The sequence below is a fragment of the Anguilla rostrata genome, chromosome 4, assembly GCF_018555375.3.
Source record: "Anguilla rostrata isolate EN2019 chromosome 4, ASM1855537v3, whole genome shotgun sequence".
NCBI classification, from domain to species: Eukaryota; Metazoa; Chordata; class Actinopteri; order Anguilliformes; family Anguillidae; genus Anguilla; species Anguilla rostrata.
This window is the reverse complement of record NC_057936.1, coordinates 43765314-43787814: the sequence shown is the minus strand read 5'-3', so window position 1 is coordinate 43787814 and position 22501 is coordinate 43765314. Positions and strand designations below refer to the sequence as shown.

The 22501-nt window shown below is 38.3% G+C and overlaps 1 protein-coding gene and 1 long non-coding RNA gene across 6 annotated transcripts in view; both read right to left on the bottom strand.

The window, feature by feature from the left end:
* Nucleotides 1–22501, bottom strand: part of LOC135254135 (uncharacterized) — a 210079-nt gene that overhangs the window by 60913 nt on the left and 126665 nt on the right. The window lies entirely within an intron of this gene.
* mbtps2 (membrane-bound transcription factor peptidase, site 2) overlaps nt 1–22501 on the bottom strand; it is an 82036-nt gene that overhangs the window by 48980 nt on the left and 10555 nt on the right. For all 5 annotated transcript variants that reach the window (XM_064334099.1, XM_064334098.1, XM_064334100.1 and 2 more), the window contains exons 2-4: nt 4302–4450; nt 429–567; nt 27–130 (exon numbers count right to left, since the gene is read on the bottom strand). In XM_064334099.1, coding sequence (XP_064190169.1) covers nt 27–130; nt 429–567; nt 4302–4450 — 392 coding nt within the window. The remainder of the gene's footprint in view (nt 1–26; nt 131–428; nt 568–4301; nt 4451–22501) is intronic.

Below are 22501 nucleotides of genomic sequence, written 5' to 3'. Positions count from 1 at the left end.
TCATCATCACCACTCAGTCTCCTCACCTAAGTGCTGCCACTCCATGGCCAAACTCATGAATGACCCCGCTGATCAGGATAGCAATGAAGAAATAGGCCAGCTGACTGACGGGAAGGTTCACACCAGGTACCTGGTGATGTCAACATGGCAAGAGGGAAAGAGACAATCACAAATCAGTAAGAGTAATGATATGTCACATCCACCACCCCACTGTTAATCCTCTCCTCTTGTCTTCTTGTCCACTGTCAGCCAATGGCAAGCCACCTCACTGGTTACTGAGACCTATCAGCCAATGGCAGTTCCAGTGGTTCTGCGATCCATTTTGGGCACAGCACCAGAAACTGGTCACTATTAAGAAAGGAATTGAACCTGCTCGCCTGCTGTACAGACTACAGAACCACTTGCATAGAAGGTGTTTTCAGACTCACCACAACTTGGAGCACCTGCTCGTTGGAGCCCTCAGGGCTCTCAGATATCATCTGGGCGAGAGTCTGCAGCAGTGTGCGGGTCAGCAAAACCACTGACCCAAACATGAACACCACTCCAAAAACCATTCCCGTGCTAAACCTGTAACATACTCACACATTAATACCATAAGGTTACACACAGACCTTAAAGTTCACTTTCCAGAGTTTTGTTTATTAAAGATTATTTTTTAGTTTTTAAGTGGCCCAGACAGTTTTTTGGTTATTTTACATATGAAGAAAGGATTATGATCTGCTGGATTTACAGTGGCTGGTATAGGGGCATTCACAGGTTTTTGATTCAGATACCAGCGTTATTTTCCCCACACATTATTTCGCTGAGGTCACTAACCTAAAATTTGGATTTGAATAATTTACAAGAGTAAATGTACAGCATTCCTAATTTGAATATTTTCACTAATGAAACTGATCATGACTAGGACAGCAGTTAATCTAGGGAATGAGACCCAAAATTATTTCAACTTTCATTACCATTTAAATACCCACTTGGGTCACTGTAGGCACTGGTTTGTCACAATCACTTTAATTATAGTTAGTGATCAATTGTGACCCAAATAAAAGCACTTGGTTGACATTATACACCAAGGCCATGTTTCATTCGCTTTAAACAATCCAAAATAAATTTGATGAGTATCTTATCAAATTATCTCAATAAAATTTGAGCTTACTCATAAAACATGAATTACAATTTTGGTTAATTATTCTATGATTGAATTAACTCTGATAACTGCGCACACCTGCTCTGCTATAAAGGAGAGATGAATCGTATGCCGAAAAACGGACCATATCCCTTAGATAAACACAAAGAGAGGTGGTGCTGACCTTTTTGCAGGACAACGCAATGCATACAAGACACTTGCCTGATTGCGCGGTACGCTGTACTGCCTTCTATTTTCTTTGACTTCAACGATTGTTCATTTCTCATTTTATGTCTTAAATTTTTGTCTCTGCCTTGTTTTATTTTCCTTATTTTACAACTGCATTTATGGTGTAATATTGTATCCTGCTTATTGGTTTTATTTTGCTTTTATTTTTCTCCTCAAATGTGAAGTATTTTGCATTGCATTTTATGTATGAAACAAATGAACAAAGTTTCTTATAATATTTTCATTGTCACCAAAAGCATATAAAAATGAACCAGCAAAATCAGCAGCACTCAATCACAATCAGCAGCACTTAAAGACAATCGTACAAGTGCCTTAAAGGATCATGTCGGTCTCTAAAAACATGCTCCCTTCTAAATGCTCTTCTTAAAATGATTTTCGTTCATCAACAAGAACCTTGCATTAATTTCTGCCGCTGGTATACGTGGGATTTCTAGGCTATATTTAGGCTATGTTCATTTCATCCAGCTGACTTAAACATAAACCTGCAGTTTTGCAGGTTTGGGCTTAAGACTCTGTTCCCCCAGTAACAAGTCTGGCTAAATTTCAAAATCACTTTGTGAAACTGAAAATCCAGAGTTTATCCCAAAATGTCAACAAATTAATTGCGTTAACGGAGTTAGCCACATATGTGAAACCGGCCACAAGTAGAGAAAGGAATGTGACGTGGAAGGAATGTGAAACAAAAAAAGTAATTGAGAATTGTTCTGTACGTTGTATTTATTCTGCAAGGAAAATCTATTCCATCTGATTTAAGTTATTCTCGCCAGCAGAGTGTGCCTTAAAGCTATAAGTTCAGTCGTAGATAGCAATTCCTATAGAGCTTTAAGTTTGATATTCAGCTATTTTACTGCATTTGACTAAGACAATGCAAGGTGCACACTGAAAGGATGCAATGAATCCTTCAAAGGCTTAATGTCAAATGCAGTTTATTTAACTTTCTCACATTGTGGCACTCACCAGGAGATGTTTAGTCTAGCAATTTCCCAAAGCTTGAGAAAGTTGTCAGAATACTAAAACAGATTTGAAGCACTGTCCAGGCAGAAAGTTGTGCTACACAGCACTTCCAAGGACCACAAGAGGGTGAGGGTAAAACTTTATCATAAAACCATGTCAACTAGAAGGGGCAGTAGGGCATTCTTTTGAAGAATGTACTCTATCATTTCCATTACTTCCACTTCTGCTCCAGATTTGAGCATCTGGAAATGGACATCACACCGAATATTCTGGAAATTGTTGCGCAACAGGAGTAGAGAGATCACAAAACATGAAACATACAATAAGGTTAAACAACTGAGTCAAAGGTTCAGGCATAAACATCGCATTTTTATTTCATTTGAGTCCATTTGTTGAAGCTTGTCATTTTAAGCCCATACTGCAAACCATTTTATTGTTTTTTCCTCTTTAACCCCCAAACCCACAAAAGCCCCTATAACAGCCATTGTAAAGCTATCAGGTCATTAAGACAGTTATGTAAAAAATAGTACTTAATAGTACTAGTAATAGTAAATAGTACTTTCGTACTTAGGACTGACGTTTCATTTAACACAAAAAACTAAACAGGGCTGAAAAGGCAGTGCTTGGAGAACAGCCTCTCAGAGTGCTAATGTGCTACAGCAGAAAGGTTTGTCTGGTCAGAAGAGGGCACCACAGGGGCATTTCCCAACTTTGTCCAGAGGTCAAACGGTACAGTTGAGGCCAAATGTTTCCTGTGTTAAGTCAATTAGGGTATCTACTTTATTTTTGTATTACATTACATTACATTAAAGGCATTTAGCAGACGCTCTTATCCAGAGCGACGTACAACAAGTGCATTGTAAGAGGTAATAGCTAAGAGACATATTTATTTCAGCTTTTATGTACAATATCAGATTTTCAGTGGGTCAAAAGTTTACATACACTTTGTTAGTATTTGGTGGTATTGCCTTTTAATTGCTTAACTTGAATCAAATGCTTGGGGTTGCTTCAAGTTTCTCACAATACTTTGCCGAATTTTTTGCCCATTCCTCTTGACAGAACTTGTGAAACTCAGGCAGGTCTGTGGGCCTCCTTGTTCGGACACGCTTTTTCAGTTCAGTTCTATGGGATTCAGGTCAGGGCTTTGTGATGGCCAGTCCAATAGTTTCACTTTGTTGTCTATAAGCCATTTTTTTTTAAACTTTGGAGGTATGCTTAGGATCATTGTCCTGCTGGAAGTTGCGACCAAGTTTTAACTTTCTAGCTGATGTCTTGAGGTGTTGCTTCAGTATTTCAAAATAATCCTCCTTCCTCATGATGCCATCTATTGTGTGGTCCCAAGATTTCTATATTTGCATACAATTGTTTGTACAGATGCTCATGGTACCTTCAATTGTTTGGAAATTGCACCTAAGGAGGAACCGGAGGTCCACTATTTTTTTCTGAGGTCTTGGCTGAGTTGCTTGGATTTTCCCATGGAATCAAGGGCAAAAAGAGGTAATTTTAAATTATGTAAATTGGCCAATCAGAAGCTTCTAAAAAGTCATTATATCAATTTCTGGAATCTTCCAGACTGTTTAAAGAGACAGTCAACTTGGTGTATGTAAACTTTTGACCCACTGGAATTCTGATATAGTGAATTAAAGCTGAAATAAACCTGTCTCTAATCAATTGTTTTAAAATTACCTCTGATGTGAAAAAAGTAGATGGCCTAATTGACTTGCTACAAGAAGTATATGGTAACATGAAATGTGCAGAGTTGTGACAAACTGAGTTTTAATATCTTTAGCCTAGGTGTATGTAAACCTTTGGCCTCAACTGTACTTCCCAGGGTTTTGTTCCAATAGCTCATAAATATTTATGATCAGGCACACAACAGAGCAAAGTGTAATCTGAACACAATAAAAGAGTCAGTATTTACACTTTGGCCATGAGAGAAACAAAGCAATCCAAGAGCAGGAAAACACATACTTACCACAGGAACAGGAAATGAGGGTTGAGACGCGCACACTTGGCAAACAACCAGTTGAAGAGCCCTGTTTGCCAGCGAATGTGGAAGGGGGACAGGGCCAGCCCATTGGACGACAGCCAGCTCTCGTAACCAATCTTCACACGGCTGGAGGACTATGGGATTGTGCAGAAGTTGATAAAAATCAGCTGAGCACATAAATCCAAGCCAGACAACTTTCACAAACTTTTCCCTTTCCAATTATTTTTTTGGGGGCATAGCTCAGTTAACCACTACTCTAAATTCATCATAGAATCCTCAGGACATGAAGTGTTCATGTACAAACATCCCATGTTATCTATGTAGCTTGTCTTTTTCCCACCTAGAACACTAATCAGATTAACAAAAAAAAAAAGAAAATAATAATACTGTAATGTAATGTAAGTTAATGTAACAAGGACTGTTAAACCAAAAACAAGGTGGAAATGCATAGATGCACCTTACCCATCAGTATTTGGACAGTGACACAATCTCTGTTATTTTGACACTGTATTCCAGCACGTTGGATTTGAAATTAAACAATAAATATGAGGATAAAGTGCAGAACGATAGCTTTAATTTGAGGTTATTTACATCCATATTGGGTGAACCAAGTAGGAAAAGATATAAAATTATTTATTTCCTGTAGCATTCCTGCATAAACAGCAATGCTAATGGAAACCTGACCTTAAATCTTGTCATTTGTCATGCTAAAAGTGTGTGCTCTATCAACCATGTGACACCATTAACAAGCAAAAAAAAAAAAAAAAAAGGATCAACCTTGAAAAATGCTGCTTTTTTGATATGTCTCGACATGATCCAAGCCTGATTTACAGGATGGTGTGGGCGTATACTTAAATACATGAAAAAAAGGATGGTCAGGGAATGCCATTGATATTTAAATTAGTTTAAAGACACCACACATAAACAAACACACATGGTAGTGTTTGCTTTGTTGCACACTGTAATTCTCGGCAGCCAATGTAGCCAGTTATCGCATCTGAAACTGGCACCAATAATATTTCAATGGTGAGGCCATGTATATGAGCCTGAGGAGTCTGATCAACCACAAGATATGTCCTCGTGGCAGATGCCTTGCTACATTCTGCAAAACTAGTTGTCTTTTTTAAAATCACAGAATAAGGTAATGCCTTTGGAAGAATACATTACATATTTGGATATCCCCCTTTCTAATCATGTATGTAAGTCAGATTGTACACAACAGCCAGCAGGTTGGATTAACTAAAGACAAAAAGTTTGCAAAGCATTTTAACTAGGAATTTATGCAAATGTTTTTAAAAATGGTTGGGGTAATGTCTACCAGTACTCCCAAATAAGTATCATTGCAAATTCATGTTTTTGGTTAACCTTAAAACATGTTTTCATCTAGATTTAAAGACCCTGTGCAGTCAAAATCATGATTTTAAAATGCTTATATTATGACCAAAGACTATAAGGTTACTTTGATGTTAAAAGTATTTCATACATGTATGTAATGAATTAGATATTTTTTCCTAAAAACTATACAATGCTCGACATTTCCGCCTGGTGGAGTATTTGGTATTGGTGGTTTTGAGACCACATTTGTGACGTCACAAATGTTTCTAATTTCCATTGACCAATGTGTGGTGGCCAAAACATTCACCCAGTATGAAATTTATGTAGTGTGCGCTCCCAAGTTCAAAGCCATTGTTAACATTAACTATCCAGTTCAACAATGCCTTATTGTGTGATTAAAGATTGTGGAGATAGGAATGCATCTTTTCACGCCTTGCCAAAAGATCCAAGTCTCCAAAAGGTGTTGATTATATAGGAAAACAAAACGGTGCACAGTTAGAAATATCAAAGGTGACAAGATTGTGCAGTACACATCAGGGTTTCCGCCAGTGTATTGCAAGTCCGGCGGCTCACTGGGCCTAAGTTGACCCCCCGCCGGGCCTAAGCATCGGGGAATTATTATTATTATTTTTTTTTAATGTATTTTTAAGATGTTTTTTAAACTACAGTTACAGTGGGAAAATCTCACCAGCTGACTCAGTTGAAAAGCTCACCAGCGACATCTGTTGGTTAAAACGTGAATGCACTATAGGAAAACAGCAGGTCTGAGATCAGTGTTCTTTACCCTCATTGTGCGTAGAGTGACGTTTAACACCTGACTCTTCCAACTATCACAAGCTAACGTTACCTAGCTTATTTAGTAGGCTAACTAACCTCGTTATAAACTGCGTTATCACTTCATCTCATCGGTAAGTATATTCTTTTTATATTAAGCAGTGTGTAGGTGAACTAGTAGCATGAACGTAACTTTCGATATATTGTAACATTACATGACTTATTAATCTCCATCAAAATAACTTCACTTGTTTATTAAACACGTTAGCTTGATGAGATTGACATGCACGACAATGTTGTCATAAAAGTTTTCCCCACCGTGAAAACTGCCTGACTTGTTTACATTTTGGACACATGTGGCTACAGAGTAAATCCATCATTGTTTCTGTTGCAACACTTTCGACACAAGTAATATCGGAAAAATCCTAAAATTTCTTCTTACGGTGAAGAGTGCCTGACTGGCAACCACAGAAATGTGTTAACACAGTGGCAAAATTAGGCTATATCTAGAAATACCATCTTTGGGGAAAAAATTCTACGGTTGAGGGTCAGGCACTCTTCACAGTAAGAAGAAATTTCAAGATTTTTTCAATATTGCTTGTGTCTAAAGCGCTGTGACGGACACAACTATAGATTTACTCAGGCCACATTTGTCAAAAATGTAAGCATGTCAGGCAGTTTTCACGGTCGGGAAAAATTTATGACAACGTGGTCATGTAGCTAACTTAGCTAGCTAGCCAGACAGTCAGTAACACAGATACTTCCTTTGTGCCATTTAGGGATAATGCCAAGGAGGAAAGGTAGCCTACTGTAAAAGCCAAAAAACCTTAGACAGTTTTTTAAATGTTTAAATGTGCCCAACATTCCAAGGCTTGTTGTAAGATTCAGTAGCCAATCAGGACTCGAATACAAGTTTTTTGTGCAAAAACCTTGATATTATTTATTTTCATTCAATTTAATTTCTTTGTTGTTGAAAACACAGCATTCCAAGACTGTACATTGTTGTCAGATTCTTTGTAAGACCCTGCTATGCTGTAAATAGTTGTTGATTTTTTTTAAATGACTTATTTATAACAACATTCACATTACGTAGCATTATTTTCACATCTCCAGTCAGCTTTTAGCACTGACTAAATGTAGGGCCCTATGGAATCTGTGTTATAGCTTTTTTAAATTCTGAAATCCGTGATTCCGTCCATGATTCTGTTATCACAGAAATTATAGGGCCCTACCTTAATGCTGCCATCAGTCTGTCGCTGGCCCTGCCGGGCCCCCGTCAAAAAAAACACTTGGCCGCCGGGCCCTGTCGAAAGATACTTGCCACCGGGCCTAACAACTTTTCTGGGGGAAACCCTGACACATTTTACCCCTGATTAATTCTACAATTATGAACAGAAGAGGATGGGTTTTGCCAAGACAATGTCTCTAAAGCCAGATACTGTGCCAACTATCAAACAAGAATCGATCAAGATAAGGTCTGTTTGTCCTTTTTTACTTCAGGTGTTTTACACATGCTACCTAGCTCAATGTGCATGAAACGCAACCTAGCTAACTAACCCAACCAGGGAATCCTAGATAGCTTTGATGCTATCGATAATCTAATTAAGCCTTTGCTTAATACAATCAGTTAACGTTAAAGTTACTTAACCTTGATATAGATTATATTGCAAATCATAATGTTAGCCGTCCTAACCCCAGTCAATCAAAAGTGAATGCATAAATAATTAGGACAGAACTGACATGCCCAGCCAGTCTAGAGTCTGCTATATTAAGAAATTCTGGTTTTACATCAAACCAGGTTTTTTATCTTTTCAAAGTCTAATAAGTAGAAAAAATACATATATATATTGTAATTTAGTAACTAAAGGAACAATTTAAATGTAAGAAAAGGGAGGCTGCACAGGGACTTTAATATGAAACACAACAATCAATAAAGTTTCAAAACACCATCTTGGAAGTTTTATTTTTCCTTCAAAAGTATATTCCTCATTCACTTTATTGGGGAGCTCCAAGGTTTTTCCGCTTAGAGCACAGGCAGCTTAGGTCGGCAGAGGGCATGCTTTCCTGTCTCGTTAAATACGCATGTCTATGGTAAAGCTCCATAAAGCTCGGGATAATAAGCCACAACAAAGACGTCAGAGTTTAGCAAGTCCAGTCTGAGAGCCGGTTACTGGGGAGTGGAAAAAAATGGCGGCGTAGATGGCAGTAAAAGGCAGTGCTCATGAAACATGTTCTAAAGATATTAGCTGATAGATTTTTAAGAAAAGACTCTTAGCAGGAAAATAACTACAATTTAAAAGTACTTTCAAGCAAACTTCATAAAGAATCAGCCTATCTTTGAGGAAATCAACATAAATCCATGGCTCATATCAACAACAAACGAAAGTCTGACGCCTCCACAACGGAGTCCCCAAATAAAAACCAAGGTAAAAGTAGAAAACATTTGACGACATCGATATTGCAACGGACATCATTTCCACACTCACAGTAGCAATAAATGAGAGAGCGGATGGTCTACAAAACATGCATTGAGAACTTAAAAGTATCTGTCAAATTTATCAATGCAGAGCTGAAAGACGTAAAAGACAAAATGGCGGAAATCGTCACCAGAATGAACAAAACAGACCAAAAAATCTTAGATCTGGAAAATAAGGTGACGGAATTGTCAAAATATAGAAGACGCTGGGATCTGCGATTGCTAGGGCTGGATGAGGGCAACAGAGAAAACATTTGAGACAAAGTTATCAAGATCTGCCAGGAAACGGTGACAGACTGCAGGGGTAAACTACTCGATGTAATCGACAGTGTCCACCGTTTGGGTTGTCCATTTCAAGAAGGACGTCCAAGGGCTGTTATAATCCAGCACCACTTCCAGCAGCCATACCTCCATGCACTCCTGCCAAATGGCTGAAGCTAAGCAGGTCTGGGCTTGGTTAGTACTTGGATGGGAGACCACCAGGGAATACTGAGTTGCTGCTGGAAGTGGTGTTGGGTGGGCCAGCAGGGGGCAATCTTCCCTCTGGTACAAATAAACCCCAATGCCCCAGTGCAGTGACGGGGACACTGTGCTGTAGGAGATGCCGTCTTTCGGATGAGACGTTAAACCGAGGTCCTGACTCTCTGTGGTCTTTAAATATCCCATGACACTTACCGGGGAACCTCCTACTTAAGAGTAGGAGGTTCCCCGGTGTCCTGGCCAAATCCCAGATCTGGATCTCGCAAAAACTTGCCACTAAAAATCATCCCCAGATTTAATTGGCTAAATAAATGTTCTCTCCCTCTCCACCTTCGCTAATGTGTGGTGAGCGTTCTGGCGCAAAATGGCTGCCGTGCATCACCCAGGTGGGTGCTACACACTGGTGGTGGGTGAGGTGAGTTCCCTTCACTGTAAAGCATTTTGAGCATTTGGAAAAGTGCTATATAAATGTAATTATTAATAATAATAACAATAATAATAATAATTAAAGCCGCAAGCGCCGTTGGGAGGGGTCCAAGCATTGGCACTATCGCGCCCCCTATGGAGCAATTTTAAAATGGCTTTGTCCTCATGACCATATACCTTCACCCAACATATCTACAGAATATCATGATAATTATATAAAATATTGATGACTTATGGCCAATTTTGTGCTAAGAGACGCCGGCAGATGACTTAGTTGCGTCGCCATGGATGAGTCCTGGCCGCTTCCCGTAAAGGCCTTTACTATGTTGTAACACTTAGATGGCCCAGTGTGTATGCACAGCTGCAGCGCTTCCATGCCGCAACTAAACAAGGTGTCACACTAGTGTTGTCACGATACCAAAATTTTGACTTTGATACCGATACCAGGTTTAGTATCACAATAATTGATACTGAAACGAAACTGATTCAATACTCAGTACCTAACGATACTGAAATTACCTTAATAGATCAGAAACGTAATGTCCACAAGGGTTGACCTCATTTTCAAATTCACGGTTTATTAAAAACCTGGTTTATTAACAACCTTTAAGTTGAAGCCTGTTCAACATATCAATAAGCATAGGCCTATAGTGTTACAACACTAAACCATAGAAAACTATATTAAATATATTTCAAAAAGTTAAACAATTGTAAAGTAAATTATCTTTAAACAGGTCTTTCTCTTTAAAATAGACCTAAAAACAGCATATTTCAATAACAATACAGCATCTTCTTATAATAAAATATTTACAAATTAGAACAGCTATTGCTACTGAAGTGAACTGAGTCTAAGCTTGCTCTGTATCAGGGAAGTGAATGCACAAGCGCAGGTCACCTCACTTGGCAACCTTAGTTGCTACTGCCATCTAGCGAAGATTCTGACAAACTACACTTTTCATCCTCTAAATCAGTAATGCGGGAGACACATTTCCCTGGCTTTTACATTTGACGCAAAACTACTGAACGTCGGAAAATTCTAATACGGAACCGTTTTTTTTTGTTTTTTTTTAAAGTACCGAGAAAGTGCTGAAGTTTCGGTATACGGTGCAACACTACGTCAGACACATATTCCAATCCATAGCTCAGCTTAGCAGAGAATGCACATTTTAGAGCGCCTCAGAGACAGATAGAATAATAACACATAAATACGCATTTCAAATAATAAAGACGACATTGAGAAAAAACGAAACAAAAGACGAAATATCAACTCACGACCTGCGTAGTGCTCGCAGAATAGCCTACCGTATTATTTATTTAGACACTGGCAGATAAGAAAATTTTCGGTTACGCTGACCGATAAAACGCTATTCCAAAAGCAAAATCAGACATGTTATACATCGTTAGAAAGCTTATACTCTCACCTACGGAATAAATGAATTGTCAATCAAGCCAAATTGTACTAAAAAAGGCGACAAAGCCGTAAGCAACAGGTGTGGTATTATGCACAGCTATTTTTGAAGGTAGCCACAAATGCGCGTCTATTTCGCAAACGGATTGTCCAAGACAATATATGGCCACTCATTCGCAAAAGGGACATCTCTACGCGTAAAACCAATGGTAAGATTGTATATTTATTCAATGTTTAGTCCCAGATATTGACTGTAGAATGACATGGTATAATTTTTTTTAAAAGTTAGTCTCGCTTATTTCGTTATTCAGCGAGCAGCGTTTTCACTGCTGTATTGGCATATTTTAGGGCTAATGTCGGGTTTATCTTGTTGCTACGGAATATTGCATTACATTACATTACAGGCATTTGGCAGACGCTCTTATCCAGAGCGACGTACAACAAAATGTATAACCACAACCAGGAACAAGTGTGTCGAAAACCCTAGAGGGCAGTAGCCTACCGTTCTAAATGCAGGGAACAACCGCATAGTTCAAGTTGGACCCTGTAGGTTAAACTGATTAACACTAACACAAACAAGAACAGCAACAACGCAGTCTATGCAAAAACACAAGCAATAGTTAAGACGAGTTAACACTCTGGGGTCTAAGGGTAAAATGAGGCACACTGGTGATTGTGCGATGCTCTGACATTTATTTAAATTTCATCAACTTTATATACAGCGATTCCAAAGTGTTTCCTATCTTTGTGTTCAGCACAAACTCAGCTACAACAATATGGCAGCAGTAAGTAGGTCATAATAATGTGTGGATTGTAAACTGCTCTAAAAACACACAAACTGTAAACAGTAGTTTTGAACATGCACAGGAATGTTGTAATAAAACACACTAAACAATTGTGAATAAGACTTTTGGTCACGGAAATGTGTTATTCAAGGTCTTGGGTATCAAAAGATGACAAAATATTTTAGCAAATCCAATGAGAAATATAAAATAAATTGCTAAAAGTTAGTGTTGTGACTACTATTTTTCAACCCCAGATGAGAATGGGAGGGCAAATGGCCTTTCTGTAATGAATATGCATTGGGTAGGAATACCTGCCAGCTAAGAAGGCTATTCACACCTGGCCGCATGCCTCCCCACCACTAAGACAAAGACTCAGTGAGCCATTTAGAAGACAGAAACAAAGACAACTTTTGATTTTAGAACGTTTATTGAAGTAAACTGCATGGAAGATGAGATGAGACTGGTGTACTCTTGCAACGTCTGCCTGGCCTCTTAGCTAGTGGTGAACTAGGCCGTGTTTCCTGATCAACATCTCTGCAAATATAATAAAAACAAAATTGTTAGGAAATGTGAAATCAAATCAAACTTTATTTATATAGCACATTTCCTTCAACAGGTGAAAATTAAATGTGCTTTACAAAAAAAGGGACAAACCACTAACTAATGAAAACAAAATTTATGAAATGTGACGTCATATACAAACGAAGAACCAAACAAACACAACCAGACGCAGAGAGGTAGCCTATAATTTTGAGAAGCAATGGTTAGAATCATTCATAGTGTGGGAACTTACAAACGGGCATATTAGTGAATATTTCTACAAACACACAGATAATGCAATACAGCACATTTACAAATAATGCAAGCTATCAACGAAAAATCATTAGCTTAACTAAATAAACACTAATATTCCAACTAAACTACACACAACTCATCAATAACAATCTCAATCTGAACTAGGCTAGGTCTGTTTAGCTAAGTGGTTATTTTATTGCTATTTCCCGAACTTACTTAGAGAATGCTAATACCGATTGTGCAAGGACATCAGTTTTAGAATCCTAGCCACGCCACTACACGCCAGGCATGAGCTATTTATTACGAATATGATCGAAAAACATACAGTCTATAGCCTATCATTTTGAGATGCAATAGTTCGAATCATTCGTAGTGTGGGAATTTACAAACGCGCACATTGCTGAATATTCCAACAAACACACAGATACGTTGCAATACAGTACACATATTTACCAATATGATCATAAGAAATATACTTACGCATGAAGTTGATCCTCAGCTGGATCAGTTCGCTGTTCGAAATGACACCGCTCTTCATCAGTGTCGGCTTCCGGACGGACCATTTTCCAAAATTAAACGAAATGTTCACCTCAAAAGAAGTGAATTAGGCGACACTCTGTGACATTCTATCCCGCTTTGACTTGGCATTTCTCACATGGATCTCGCATCGCCCCTCCTTTAGTCTCCTTCTATGGAGAGTAATTAAAATGTTGTTAACATGTGAATGCGATTTGGGCTTCCTGCTGAGCGAAATTCACATAGTAATGAGTAAAGTTTAGCGAAGCATACATGATCTAATTAATCAAATTTGGAACATTTAAAACAATTTATATTATTTGTCATTGGGCGCATTGGAAAGTCGCGATTCTAAGGTTTCTGTCAATGTTTTTGTTGTGTCTGTATGATAACAGCACGTGAAGTTAATCATCCAAATAGAAACGTAAGTTAATTTCATCTTGTCGAGCTCCGCCGGCGGAGCTCTCGACCCCAGAGGGTTAAGTCACCTACGAAACAACTACCTAGTTACAACCCTAAGCTTACAGTCAATTTAGAGGTAAAACTGAGAATACGATTTACAGCATAAATTGCGTCTTTTGTGAATATTCGATATTAGTAATTGCAGCAAGAAACTGCAGCTGTAGACACAAGATAGTCTGTTATGTTATGGTAGCAACGGAACAAAGCGGACTATATATGTATTACCGTCATTGTTTCATTATACCAGCGTGTTTTCGCGCGTTTGCACAGAAACTCAGAACCTATCAATAAAATGGTTTAGCTATTTCTCAGCATAATGACAGATTTAAAGACTAATCGAACTCACCCGATACTGTCTTCAAATGGATCCATGCCAACGAAAAGTAATTATTCATCCTCTCAAAAAGCTCTTGGTAGCCTAGCATGCACTCTGGCTGGCACTGTCTTCTATTGCTTCCCCGACGTTCAGACCCTCCCCTCGCTGATAAAAACTAGACCCTACGGTGTCGGATTACTTGCGTCGCCATGGATATCGCTTGCCGTAAAGAAGTTTACTAGATGTCGTAACGCTTAGATTTGGAGCTCCATCTCTTCCGCACCCCACCTAATAAAAAGGTCCAAATGGCGGGCAAACCATATGGCGGACATAGGTGGTCCCAATGGCAAAGTTGTAGAGCACATTCAGATGCATTTGTGTTGATCTGACTTACGGTGTGGGAGTTATGACCTTTTAAACACGACCCTTTTGTTATAGCGCCACCATCTGGCCGACATAGGTGATTTTTTGTGCCTGAGTAGTGGGGGGCCATAGGAACCCACCTACCAAATTTGGTTGGTCTACAACTTATGGTTGCTGAGCCTCAGACATTTTAGCGGAGAAAAATAATAAGAATAATAACAAAAACAATAGGGTTCCACCAGCTTCGCTGCTTGGACCCCTAATAATAATAATCCTAACAAATACAATAGGGTTCCACCAGCTTCGCTGCTTGGACCCCTAATAATCCTAACAGATACAATAGGGTTCCACCAGCTTCGCTGCTTGGACCCCTAATAATAATAATAATAATAATAATCCGGTTTTCCATGCATCACCGTGACAGTGTATGGAAAGCAGCAAAGAATTCAACGCATCTGCGAGAGAAGTAGTTACGTTTTAAAGAAGATTTTTCTCCAGAGGACAGGGCGAGGCGCAATCTGCTCTGGTCACAGGTTGAAGGAGCCAGAAAGGATGGCAAAATTTCCTACTTCATTTTGTGTTAGTTATTGTTGCTTGTTACTCACTAGCTAGACATCAGACAGCCTAGCTAGGCAGCTTATCAACGTTTTTCAGAGCTAGGTTACTGCAAAAATGATTTTTATTCAGACTGGACAGTGATAACTAATAGTAATGGCGATAACTACATAGCAGAGCCACCGACAATTTCATTTTTTTTTTCTCCACGCTGCGTTCCTCTTATCAGTGTCTCTGTAGGAGATTTTATTAAGTTGGGAAACCCGATACGGCAATTACGAGTTAGGTCCTTCATTGTGGAACAATAGAATGTGGAACTAAAATGAGAAAAAAATAGGGATAATTTACTTGACGGATCATTAGATCAAATCAGATTGGTTACTGCGACGCGGCGAGGGGGTCAAAGTTGAACTTTGGCCATCTCCCTGCGGCCTCGCCGCCTCTCGCCGTGCCGCCGGCAATCCCAACATGCCTTGCGGGGTCTGGCCGCCACCTCTCATTCAAAATGAATGGCATGAATGGCAGGCCACGTACACAGTGTGGCTTCACCGTTAAAGCCATTTAGCCAACAAATGCCAATTGTTGATATCGGAAATAAAATTTAAACTAGTTCAAATACCAATACTTGATATCATAAATACAATTTTCGATATCAAGAATTTAAATTTAAATATTGATATCAAAATTTGATTTAATGATATCAACAAATGTATTTTCAACTAGTTCAAATTTTATTTCTGATATCAAGAGTTGGCATTTCGACTAGTTAAAATTTAATTCATGATATCAAAAATTGGCATTTTAACTAGGTCAAATTCCAACTCCCATTGAAATAAATGAGAAAAACGTTTTAAATCTCACTAGTTAAAATAGAATTTCCGACATCAAGAATTGGCATTTTAACTAGTTAAAATTTAATTTCCAATATCAATAATATGCATTTTAACTAGTTAAAATTGAATTTCTGATATCAAGATTTTGCATTCTAACTAGTTAGAACTGAATTTGTGATATCCTCCAGTAATGAATTAAAGCTAAAACTGCTAGCCATATACCCAGAACTTGATGCGTCATGGTTATGTATTTCATTAAATTGCTCCCACATGGAACTTTTCTGCCCTTCCTTTTTTTTTTTTTTTAATTCTCCTTTTTTAACTTTCTCTCGGATCATTTTTGCCTCCATTGCTGCTTAAGACAAATGGAAGCCACAACTGGCGCAATGAGAATCTAGTCTGCTAATTCATGCCTGACGAAAAATGAAGAAAAAGTTCACATTTTAGAGAATGTAATTAATGATGTATTATTTCACCCACCCAAAACCCATCTGCTATTAATCTGAATGCTAATTTTTATGACTCGGCTTGCCTGATCCGCGGATTAACCGCGGTGCCCGCGGATATAACTGCGATCTGCACATCACTAACACATGACTTTTTTTTCCCCCACCTGCATTCAGCGAAGAAGGATATTAGGGTCAGAGCCAATCAGAGCTACACAGAATAACGTTACACACACAGAGACAGACCTGCTAAATGTCAGGCGCACATGTGCGACCAAAATGGTTACACTCTGGAGCCTTACATGGCATGCAAATGATATACAACCAAATACAAAACATGACTCTTTTATTTGACAGTATAGCCGCGTTTCCACCGAAATTACCCGGAACTTTCAGTCCCAGGAACTACTTTACCAGGAACTAAAAGGTTCCTTCAGCCAATGGTTGTCTGCGTTTCCACCGGGGTCTAAAGTACCGCGAAGATTAGGCAAATTAGCCCACTGACGTTGTCGTCGGTCCATCGGTCATATGATTTCTTCTGTAACCCCATACTACCACCGAAGTAGCCTACATTATTTTCTAATAACCGGGACAGCCCGGAGGGGTTTATTCCACTTATATACAACGGGTTACCAACAATGACTATATATGGTTACTTTTGTATTTATTGATTTTCATATATCCTCTCAAACACATTCATTAACAGCAGAAAACATGCACACGTTGTAAACAGTTAGCTGTTTTATTACTTTCTCGTCGTCAATTCCATATAGGCTAATCGCAAAATGACAAGAATAGAACGAAAACTCGGACTTGCGTGAAAATGTAAATTAGTAGTGGTACAGCCACCGTTTGCTTTCCTTCGAAGTTACTGCTAGCCGAGCAGCGAAGTGTGCCCTCCAGATGCGAACCATGCACCATAAATGAGTCCATAGTCTTCCTGGTCTTTTCGTGGAATTGAAAAATGGCAGTAAAATTGAGTAAAATTACGGCAGTCTGAAAAAGCTAAAGGGAAGATTACTAGAATTAACCTGTTATTTTACCCGGATAAAAAGTACGGAAGGTGATTTCCAGTTTGCTTGTACTGTATCACCAATGTTAATTATGCAGAACTACCGCATACCTCACATAACTGTATCAAACGTTTTGAGTCAATTACGACGGGCTAACAAAGAAAATCCGGAAGAAAATATTCAGCAACCGAATGAATCCGTTTGAATGTTTTGGTAGCCTACGTAATATGCTGTCCCAGCACGAATGCTTAGCATTTTATAAAACGAATACTAGAAAAGAACAGAAGAGCACACGTTATAATTCCAAGACGTTGATAGGCTATAAACAAAAGTAGGCTACTGCGCCGCATAACATACAAGTTTGATTTGAAGTTATTATGAAAGTATGAAAAACAAAGCCCCCAGAACTAAATTTAGACCCTAGTTCCTGCGGTGGAAACGCACTGAGTTCCTCAAAAGGTTCCTAGTTCCGGGGTATAGTTCCTGCGGTGGAAACGCGGCTTATGTTAATTTGTCTACTGTATAAGTGAATTTCCCTGTTTCTAGCTTTTCCCCAAACAGTTCACTGCAGAAAAAGTAAACAAGCAAATGGTGGGACAGGAGGTCTCAGGAGCGCATTTGTTTCATTCTTGCTAATTTTCTGACCAATGATTTGTTGTTAAAACCATTAAAAGCTTACTATTGTGCCATTTTGGGATTGGCCCATTTTTTTGCCCAGGAGTGTAGTACAGACCTTGTAGATATACGGGGATTAAAAAATCCTAACAAGATTGAATTTACTTGGGAGAATAAAACGGGTTCTCTCAAATCAAGAATAGATTTATGGCTAATCTCAAGTTCTATGGTAGACTCAACCTCCAAAATTGAAATATTATCTGCTCCTTTATTGATCATAATAGTATTATATTAGAGATTTCATTGAATTCAAACAAACCAAGGAATATAACATACTGGAAGCTAAATAACTCTCTCTTAAATAATGAGGCATTGGTAAAAATATTAATAAGATGATTGATAAATATTGGAAAATGACAATCATTCGAAATTTTAAAAAAACTGGGAATTACTTAAATTTTAACTCAATTTTTTAAAATTAATGATGAAAACTGGGATTGAATATGCTAAAGAAAAAAATATAGAAGAAACAAATGTAATCCATGATATTATGTAAATCTCTAAAATCTCAGAAATGGTGTCCGAAGAAGATAAAGTTAAATCAACTGAATAACAGTACAAACTGGATAACATCTACATACACAGAGCTCAAGGATCTTATATTTGCTCCAGGAAAAAATGGCTAGAGGAAATTCTAGCTATTTCTTTAAATTAGAAAATATTGACCAAAAATATAATGGTGTAACAAAACTTAAGACAGATGATGTAATAGCTAAGGACCCAAATAAAATGTCAACCTTTGGTGAGCAGTTTTATAAAAAAAAGTTATGATTCAAGAGGAATCAATGACACAACCAACAACTTCTTGGATGCATTTAAAGATATTTAAAAAATTCGCTAGATTTACAGATTTATGTGATCTACCATTATCAATAAGTGACATCGCTGATGCCATCTGTAAGCTGAAGTTAAATAAGTCTAGGGCTGTGACGGTATGGATTTTTTCTTACCGCGGTGAAAAAGCAACATATCCCCACGGTTCAGCGGTTTACCACCAAAAATAAATAAATTTATTAACGTAGACTAACTATGTTCCGTACACTTGGCACCCATCAGGGACCATTCATCCATTGTTAGGAGCCAGACATGCATGTTTGTGTGCTCATTCTTCAGGGAAATGCCCATTCTACAATCTACACATTGGTTGATGTGTTATGAACCAATAGTATTCGAGAAAAGTGGGAAAAACTACCTCCCCCGTCTGTGTACAGAAGAACACAGGCCTCTACAAGGTTCAGTAGCCTACAGACTAGAGCCCGACCGATATATCGGCCATTATTTGACTTTTTTGACGACATCGGGATCGGCAGTTATGCAGCCGATGTGTCCCGATTTTTAAATAAGTATAATAAACAAAAAAAACATTGATTATTTATCTGTACTTGTCTCTTCGAACGTTGTAATTGCTATTTACTAGAATTATCCAGTAGAGGGAGCTCTAATACAAGTGTGAACTGCAGCAGCTGACGTGCTACTTCTGTAATACGACATTTGTCACTCGTGCCTCATCCAATATTCTCCCCTGCACAGATTTGATTGCTGCAATAAAGGTATGTATATTTACTGAAAGTTTATAATTAAATGCGTTCATACGACCACTATGTTTATCAATTCTCATTATCAAGCGAGCGAGCTAGCTAACATATTTGGTTCACTTTAGCAAGCTAGCTGGCTAGCAAGCCTTTATGAAGTGGCAGTGAGGACATTTCCAGAGGACATCGCAGTATTCTCAGATAAATAACCAGCCAAAATAAAATGGTGCTTGAATGCTTCACACATTTGTTTTTTTATCTGAGATAATGATATTAGCTACTATATGATGCTGTGTCACCAGCCAACGCGTTATTGCAAGCGAGTATGTCATCTAGTCACGCGTCATCGTAGCAAGCTAACCAGACAGTAAAAACGATAGAACATTTCTCACGTGGATCATTTTAAGCTATGTTATCTAGCTTTGTCGTGATAACATGAGAGAAGGATTGCTGTTGGAGAAGTGAATCAACCAACACTTAGCGCGGGTAACCTGCACGAAAGCGCACTGTAGTTTTTTCACCACTGAATTCTTATCGACAAGCCTCACGTTACGTATTTCATCCAGTCAATTTAGTTTCAACAAACGTTACACTTGATTCACTCATTAGCTCCGCTAGATAAAGTCTTACTCTTTGAAATCATGTAGTAGGAATAAAATAAGAAAATATAATTCATTTAACTTACTGAGAATAAATAATAAGAAATAATGAGGCTGTGTCAACAGCTAACGCGTTATTGCAGGTGAGTGTGTGTCTTCTAGTCACGCGTCAGAGCGCATTGTAGTGTTTTTCACCACCAAATTCTTATGGACAGGGAAGCTCGCTAGATAAAGTCTTACTCTTTGAGATCATGTAATAGGAATAAAATAAGAAAATATAATTAATTTACTGAGAATAGATACTAAGAAATAATAATAAATGAATAACAACAACAACAATAATAATAATAATATTCATAAAAATTCATGTTTGGAAACTGTAAAACTGATTTTTTTTAATTCATTTTTTTATAGATGGCTGGAAAAGAAAGGAGTAAAAGCAACGTGTGGAGTTATTTTGAATTCACACCACTTGAAGATGGTGTTAATAGGCTATATATATTTAATTTAATATCATCTTTTTTTTTGTCTATCAAAAAGTTCTTTGTGTGTTTATTTTTATTTATTTGTTTGCTTATAAGTTAAATGTTCTCAAATATAGAAACTTTGATAAAATAAAATATCGGTCAAAACATCGGTAATCGGTGGGCTAGGACCAAGTGGCCAAAACCAGACTTCGTTTTTGAAGCTCATTTCCTGGTCTTGTTGTTCCTGGTTGCTCACTAACGCCACTACGGTTGGCTCCAGTATAGGTGTTTTCATATCCGGTTTCCATGCAAGTCTACGGTACAAATGCGGTCAAAATACAAAGTCAGTAATTTTTTCTCATGAGAACAAATAGTCACAATATGTGTATTTTATTCGTCTTATGACTGTCCATGGGTCGATTTCATGATTTATTGTGTCATTTGGGCACTGTTATAATATTTGTTGTGGACCAATAAGGTACAGTTTGCGTCACTTTCTGATTACTGCGGAGGACTAAGCTACAGTAAGGGCTACAGTCTATGGTCACTGGGGTGTGAGGTGGCACCTCTTGGCCTTGACATTGCGGCTCCGACCACGGTCCACCTGTGCGAAGTCAGAAAATGCAGGCATCTCATTTCGTAGTGATTTCATTATGGCGTGTGCTATTTACAGCTGCACTAGACGACCATAAAATAATCCTCCTCTTAGGTTTTTCGGTAGCCGAGTCATTTTTACTATTTCCTTTAGCCTACTTAACCAAATAATTAGTTGGCAGAAAGCGTAATCAGCTTGCGATATTTGGTAGTCCAGTAGCCTATGCTAAAACAGTTCGCAACTTCGGCTACCAAGCCATTTGACTAGCTAGCTGACCCTAAGCTGCAAATATTCAATCTATCAAACGTGTTTGATAGCTTGTCAGTTGTGTACATTCCGTAAATGTCCACCTGGGCCATGCTTCACGCATGTGACAAAGATAATATAATCCCGATTTTGGGATAAACACTGCAAAATTTTCAGTTTCACGAAGCAAATTAAGAGTCTTAAGGTTTATTTGCTGAATAGCATACAGCACACGATGAAATCACACACACAGAATTTAACGAAATTAACCATCTTTGTAAGACTGGCATTTAGAAAGGAACATGTTTTTAGCATTTAAGAGACTGACAAGAGCATTTAAGACAGTGGTTCTCAGAATCGGTCCTGGGGGCTCCTTGCGTATATTGGCTTTTCTCCATTGGTTTTGATAATAAAAATAAAAGTCTAATAATAATTAGAAATTCAATGTAGGCTACATTATTTTTGTCTTCATGCACCAGGTGGAAAACTTGCTGTACAAAGTGCGTTGTCATATTTACACGCCTGCAGATCAGTTATTAATATACTTGGTAGATTTGTTAATCACCGTTGACAGTGTTAATTTTTATTCGGTAGAAAGTGACTTGCGAACGATCGGTCAGCTAGCGTCACCCAGCAAGTGAACACCACAAACGACGATGGAGTAGCTAGTAGCAGTTACTGGCTCATTAACTGACTGTGGCGAAAACCTACGACGATAACTTGCTCGGTTAACAAGTTAGGTCTACCAGACAGTTGTACGAAAATGAGCCTAGTCAAATCACCAGTAGCCTACACATCTCTGATTGATTGACTATTAGTGTAGTCGATGTTCTTCCCCTGTGGTTCATATTGCTAATGCGTGAGCTAACCACGAATAGCCTACCTAGCTCACTGGAAAGCTGATATGCTAGCTAAGCATACTCGTTTTGCTGAGAAACATAAATTGAAGATAACTGAACATAATTGTATTATTAATTCCATACATATAACGTGATTACATGACACAGTACAGTCACGGATGGAAATTAAACTCCGTAAACATTTGATAATATAGGCCTATTTCAAAACATAACGGCAGAGAGTCAGCT